The sequence below is a fragment of the Hakea prostrata genome, chromosome 3 (genome assembly GCF_041222555.1).
Source record: "Hakea prostrata isolate BN-2017 chromosome 3, UWA_Hpros_2, whole genome shotgun sequence".
In the NCBI taxonomy this organism is placed as follows: domain Eukaryota; kingdom Viridiplantae; phylum Streptophyta; class Magnoliopsida; order Proteales; family Proteaceae; genus Hakea; species Hakea prostrata.
In genome coordinates this window covers 14,786,486-14,793,949 of record NC_142602.1, presented here as the reverse complement: position 1 = coordinate 14,793,949, position 7,464 = coordinate 14,786,486, and the positions used below count along the sequence as shown (strand labels likewise).

The window sequence follows — 7,464 nt, the reverse complement described above, 5'->3', positions numbered from 1 at the left end:
ATGAACACGTACGTACGTGCAAAAATTTAAATAAAAAATTCTACCCGAAAGTGTTGGTATATGATCTTAAAGGCGCGACAGGAATTGGTTGCTTTTTTATGAATTTTATTGGATTTCTCATCAGCAGCATTCAGATTGATAGACCACAAAAGGTGAAGATTATAAAAATCTAAAGCAGTTGTCACCTGTTATTTTCACAGCAATTTTAGTGAAATTTAGAAGTCTCGATTCAAATTAAGTATTATTAGCAAGTTGTACACTTGTACTACATTAAATTTAAATATATTACTATTATCAGATTACGTAACTTCATCAGTAATCACATTTGTAATTAATGATAATTAAACATAACATGGCCAATGAACTGTTCGATACTTTTTATCTTGATTTTTGTGGACATCGATGAGAAATCTTTGGGAACTGAGAACCGAATCAATCGTTCATTATTAAAATCCCCATGAGCTTCTTTGTTCAGATGTAGTGCTTTCTGCCCTGTTGATCACAAGAGATGGAAGAAGAAGAAGGGAACATTGTCAAACCATCTTTTGAAGTATTCTCCATGAATGGAGGAGATGGTCCTTACAGCTACACCAAGAACTCTGCTTTCCAGGTCTGTATGCTTCACTTTTGCTTGTTTCTTCTTTTCCAATATTGGGTTGATGATCTGATCATCAAATATATATGGTCTTTTCTTGAACAGAGACTTATAACAAACGTTTCAAAAGCAAAGACAGAAGAGGCAATTGCTGAGAAGCTTGACATGAATTCCCCTTCTTTCGCCAATATTAGCACCTTCCGTATAGCTGATCTGGGCTGTTCTGTTGGACCCAATACATTCATAGCCATGCAAAATATTATTGAAGCCATCAAGCTCAAATATTCAAGCCTAAGCAATATCACTCATCAGATCCCAGAATTTCAGGTGTTGTTCAATGACCAGGTTTCAAATGATTTCAACACTCTCTTTGCCTCTCTTCCTCTCGATAGGCCATACTTTGCAGCAGGTGTGCCAGGTTCTTTTCATGGTCGTTTATTCCCCAAAGCCTCTCTGCATCTGGTATACTCATCATCTTCTGTTCACTGGCTCTCCAAGGTGCCAAATGAGGTGTTAGACAAGGAATCTCCGGCATGGAATAAAGGGAAGATCTTCTATGGATGCTCATCAAAGGAAGTAGATGAGGCATATTCAGCTCAATTTGCCAAGGACATAGAGTCCTTGTTGTTGGCTAGAGCCCAAGAACTGGTACCTGGAGGGCTGATGGTACTGACCATGCAAGGTGTCCCCAATGGAATTCCCTCTTCCCAAGCAGCTCCTCTTGTTCTGATGGATCTTCTGGCCTCTTGCCTGATGGATATGGCCAAATTGGTAAGTCATTAATGTTAAAGGAGATCACATAACTGCCTCATGATATGAATATCTGATGTAAAGCCATATGGTTAATTATAGATGAAGCTTTGATAGAAACCAAAATGGTTGATTTTTATTTACAACATACAGGAGTTGGTCAGCGAGGCTAAGGTGGATTCCTTCAATGTGCCCATGTACGACCCACATTTGTTAGAATTGGAGGGGTTGTTGAAAGCAAATGACAATTTTAGCATTGAAGAAATCGAATCGGAAAGTGTGGATTTCTTGGCCGGAGGAATTGAGCTCAATCCACAAATGATTGCAATGCATTGCAGAGCAGCATTGGAAGGACTGATCAAAGAACATTTTGGAAGTGATATAATAGACGAGTTATTCGATCGGTTTATTGTCAAAATTGCTAAAGGTACCTTCTTCACGAATGAAGGCAACAAGAATTTTATCTCATCCCGATTTTCTGTCATTCTGAAACGTAAATAAGATGTAAAAATGGGTGGGTTTGGTTTTATTTTTGTTTGTTTTCTCCTTGGCCTTGATTGTGTGTTATTAAGGAAATCAAAACCAATTTGTTAAAGATCATTGGTTTGCCTTTGATTTGGTTTTGGCTTAAGTTAATGGCTTGTAATGATTTGGATTTTATTTCATGTTACTAGTTTGGGTTTCATTTGTAACTATTTTAATTTTTTATTTATTTTCGACTATAAAAAGGTTGTATATTTCCATTTATTACCCCCCAAAAAAAATTGTATATTTCCCTCTTGTTGGCAAAAAAAAAAAAAAAAAGTGCTTGAGACCTCGCACCTACTCCACAGAACCTCTGCCTTAGGGGCCCATTGGATGCATGGTCGCCCCTTAAGGCGACCGTTGCGGTGGGCTGAACAAGATCACTAAAGCCCAACCCAATCCACATCATTAACAAAGCCCAACAAAAGCATCGCTAGGCCAGTATATGCAGTTTGGGACTTATTTGCGAGCTCAAAGTTGTTAAATAGGAGGTCAGAGTTCGAATCCCTTCGACGCCAAGGGCGACGTCCCGTTTTATATTATGTACTACGCTCATCTCCAGTATATAAGTGGCCACTCCCAGGTGTCTGCGTGGGGTAGTTCCTGCATAAATATGGATCCAACACCTTAGAGGTGGGTCCCATATCCTCATAAAAGGTTGAGATTTATCCCCATCCATATCAAGCTGGATTGCTGATCGATCTTTCTTCCCCAATTCTTAATCCAGCTACTTTTTTCATACTAGTTAGAACTTGCACATGCAAACGTGTGGCTAAACTCCAAAAAGAAAATAACAATATAGAGTAGGAATAATGAAAATTAACATTATAACCAATATAATTCTCAAGAAACTAAACTAAAATTAAATATAAAGTAATAAAAAACTAAGAAATTAAATATAAAATCTTGAATAAATTGGGAATTTAAGTAAATCTAATCTAGCTGATTTTTCTTTATTTTGATCTCGGTGTATTTACTGTTTTTTTTTTTTGGGTTTAAGTGTATTTATTTTTTTCATATTCTTTTAGGTGGACCCATTGTTTCATCTCATCATTTTCTTTTTATATGACATCTGCAACAATTGGATATTAGTATCTGTTGTTATGTTAAATTAATTTTTCTTGGGGTATGACCCACCACAAGAGCTAGCTAATGGGGTCTTCACGTGTTGCTCATGCGTTGCACTCTTGCACGGGCCTGGCTTACCCCTATCAATGCTTAGTTATAGTTCAAATGTTTAATGTTTTTATAGTAGAGGTTTCATCTCATATTAATAAATCTACAGATTAATGTTTTTAGTATAAAAAAGTGATTCTCTAGATTTGATGAATCCAAAAATTCACACAACCACTCTTCAAGGTCGTTTGCATGCAGCAGCTCTCCTAGGTTAACGTGCAGGTTCTTCTAAAGCCGTATACACTAAAAGACATTAATAATTTCAATTGTAAAAAGCAATTCTAATAACTACAGGAACTGAATTCTTACAAATAGGAGACTTCGTAGGAATTATGAATATCAAACCTTTTGACTCTGCTACAACACCATCTGCTTATCAATCTGTGTCAAATACATTCAGTGTTGAACACTCATTTGTCCTTATCTTGCCCATTTGGACATTGACTTATTAGTGAAAATAATGCTAAAAAAAAAAAATAGTAAAAAAAAACCCCCCCCCTTAGAAAACAAAGCTCCACTGACCAACCCGGCCGGCCCGGAACAAAAACCCCCAATCCAACTGCAGAGAAAAGGCATAATCTAAGAAGAAAGGTGATGAAGAGGAAAGTAGTGAGCCACCTCCTACCACTTTTGAGCTGTCACACAGTGCCCTACCACTTTTGTCCGCTGTGCTTTTCATTTTTCCTTTTTATTAATAATTATGCTCAACTTTCACGACAAAGTTTTATCAATTTTCTTCTTTGAACTAGGATGCTCAACCGAAGTGCGAAATATCGTTCGGTTGGTCGGATTTGCTATCCAGCTAATCAAGCAATATTCGGCGAGATTTTGCTTATAGTTCGGTAAGTTTTGTCCTCTATTTTGGAGGGTATTTTTGGTCATTTTGAGCCCAGATTTGATGTCTATCCTAATTTAATGCTAATATGTGGTAAATTTAAATTATTTTTTATAAATTATTTTATTTAAATTATCTTATTTAGCCACATTTAACATGTTACCTTCTGAGACTTAAATCATTCGAACATAATTGGAATGATTATATATTCATTCTGAAGATTCTATTACAAAATCCCTTTATAATTTAAATTATTTCATGTATATACTCTTCTTTAATTACATTTGGCATGTTGACTTTTGAAGCCTAAATCGTTAGAATATAATTGGTAAGATTGCTCATTAATCTTGAAGATTTTACTATAAAATGTCTTCCTAATTTAAATTATTTTCAGAAATTATTTTATGTAGATTCTCTTCCTAATTACATTTAGCACATTACTTTTTGAGTCTTGAATCATTGGGATAAAATTTGTAAGATTGTCCATTGATTCTAAAGATTTTGCTGTAGAATTGCGAGAGAAATCGCCTAAAAATTAAAAGAAATAACATAAAAATCACAAAAAGAGAGGAAAATATTGATATTTTCTATATATTGCAAGAAATGGAGAGATATTGTCGAAAAATTGGTGATATCCTACAGTATTGAATTTCTGTGTTGGGTTCGTTTTGCCCAGCACCGAAATACAATTTTTCTTACCTTGTGCTCAACGACTCAAGTTCTAAGAAATAAATAGCGCATGTCTTCATCTTCTAAATCTAGATTCATAAATCTAGAGATTTCAAATCTTTGATTCATGTAACCAAACAGGCCCTAAAATATTATTGTTTGTGATTTGGTATTGATTTGAGTTAATATGACTTGTAATGGGTCGAATTTGATCATATTATTGGTTATTTTTTTCTTTTTTTATTTTTCCATCAGTTTAACTATGAAAGGGATGTATGTTACTCTCTCTTTGGCAGAGGAAAAGAAAATGTAAAAACCATTCTAACATCACCTCTTAAAACACTTTGTAATTGATAAACAGATCTAAAATTTGCCTTACCTAGCCAATTCTTTATATATATATGCTAGCAAGAAATTGCACGAGTAAATGCACATCGCTCTTTGTGCAAATCACAGATGCATAAGAAAAAGTATTTGAAAATAAATGTAAAAATAATTAATGAAAAGTGGGTTTAGTCATTTTTATTTTTCTATATCCGTCTCTAATAATAATTCTTGAAAAATGAAATTGCTTATTCTTACTATTAATTTCAATATGCATCCACACTCATAAAAGAAACAAGGGTAATTTTCATTTCGACCCCCCTAAGGGATCCAAATCATTTTTAGTTTTAAAAAAATGTCCTTTTGCATATGCCTTCCCTATAATATCCAAAAGTACCAAGTACATATTTTCAATTTTATAACCAAAATACCCTTACATCCTTTCTAGTTGTACCATTGTTAGGATTGTACACATATATACAAAAGATGTCACAATGACAAAATGAATTTGTGGGGCTTAAGTATAAATAGAGAATTTCTAATTTACGTCATGAGGGCTTTTGATTTTCAATTTTACATTTTTAAATCCACATAGCTTTCTATTCTCAGTCTTCTCCTCTCTTCTCCTCTCCATGGAGATTTACAGAGAACAAGGTTTTTCACTTAAGAGGCTAAGTTTGATCAACACAAAAAATTCTTATCTTCTCGACCCAATGAAGTCTAGATTTATTGAGGAACGGAAACATGCACCAAATAATGGTAATGGGAGTAGCAAACACGATTGAAATTGAACTATTTGGACTACTCTAAGGCACCATGGAAACTTTTCCTCCTATTTAAGAACCTATTATTGCTTGCAGTAGTAACAACAGAAATTGCAGAGAAATCCATTTCATTTAATAAACTATCTTGATATAAACTCAATGTTGTTGCTGTTGTAGTAGCAGTGGTAGTGATTGCACTATGATCCCTTACATAATTTTGAGAAAGATTGTGGTTTTTACTTTGGAAACCCAAGATAGAAGACTAGTAATATGATGGATCTAGTTTAATGGGTATTACAAAGTTGAGAGTTGTGGAAGAAGGTTGTCAAACAAATGACATGAAAATGCCTAGAAGAGATGGTCTGTATCTTCTAACCTGCAAATTGATTCTAAAGAAGCTTTGGTTCTATTTGTGATGCCTCCAATGGGAAGAATGTTGTTAGCAATGCTTTTCACATTAGATTACCTCATGTTGAAATTGGTCACTTCCCTAAGACCTCTGAACTTGATTCCTACAATCTCATAGGCTTCGATTGCCTCTTCTTACACCCCTAGTTACTGAGATTATATCAACAACTCAGTTTGATATACCAAGAGAATATCATGATGAAGAACAATAAGAATTAATAAATACTCACTGAAGATTCTCTAATAAAGATCATTGTTACTTGCAACTCTACATATCCCTTATATATTGAAGCTCCGATGAAGAACCTACTACTTTTTCTATAAAGAATGATAAAAGTTTAATATTTTTTGCAAACCCGAAGGTAAGAGCTCTACTACAAACTCAACAAACTCATGTTGTTTAAGTTCTTCATCTCCTCCAGCTTCTTTTCATAGTTAGAAACCTTGAAGTAGAAACAAAAATAACCAACTTCTATGAGAACCAAGAAAACCAGAAAAAATTGAAGGAAAAAAAAATCTGAATAAAACTACTCACCAAAAAATTTGTGGTAGTGGTTGGAACACAGTACTTCAAAGTTGCAATACCGTACACTCTTGCTATTTTCTGTTCCTTATCATAATTACCTGCAAATCATTTAAATAAGAACCCAATCAAGAATATGATAGACAAAAATTGTTCAAGGATCTTGAATGTTGAAAGAAAAAGAAAATGAATGATGAGCATTGTCAGATCCAATGCTTTGTTCCCATCATTTTCCACACTACTATCACCTCCATCAGCACCATCAATCAAAGATGACAAAAACACAATTTTAAACTCAAGGATCTAGAAATTTTGCCATTGTTGTTAAGGAATATCTTGACCTATCAAGGCCCATTAGAGGGCTTTCAAACCATACACCTTCATTGATTTTGGAATTCAGAGAGATGAGAGGGGGAAAGGAGAGTGCTTAGGAGTCACTCTTCGTGTGAAATTTAGAAAAAACCCCTCTTCATTGTGTGTCTCACTATCGGCTGTCGAAGACTTCTCTTCTTCACGAAATTTAGAAAAGTCCCGAAGACGTGTAGCATTCAAAGATCACACAGAATATTTAGATACTTTACCGAAAATGTCAATTCCATCAACAAACTGAATAAACCACCAAGTAACAAAAAAGGTGATTGCTACAGGAAAAAGGACCACACTGCACTCACAGAAACGAACTTTTTGTAGAATGGAAATTTGACGAGAGAAACAAGGTAATGTTTAACAAATACCAACTTGTGAAGTGATTACTTATTACCATCCAATCATGAACTTTTTGGAGATCCAACTCTGAAAAACAACAAAAAAAGCCAACCAAGCATAAGAAAAGAAAATCTCAGGCGTGTATCGTTGGGGAAGAAGACAAAGTGAGATTGATCCCTGCAATTCCAGC

General features: G+C 34.6%; 1 protein-coding gene across 1 annotated transcript; it reads left to right on the top strand.

The window, feature by feature from the left end:
• The first annotated feature begins 382 nt into the window (after nt 1-382).
• On the top strand, nt 383-2,095 carry LOC149021069 (loganic acid O-methyltransferase-like). The gene is made up of 3 exons (XM_089147038.1): nt 383-610; nt 701-1,366; nt 1,499-2,095. The coding sequence occupies exons 1-3, from the start codon at nt 509-511 to the stop codon at nt 1,844-1,846; spliced, it is 1,116 nt and encodes a 371-aa protein (XP_089003164.1). The 5' UTR covers nt 383-508; the 3' UTR covers nt 1,847-2,095.
• The last annotated feature ends 5,369 nt before the right edge of the window (nt 2,096-7,464 follow it).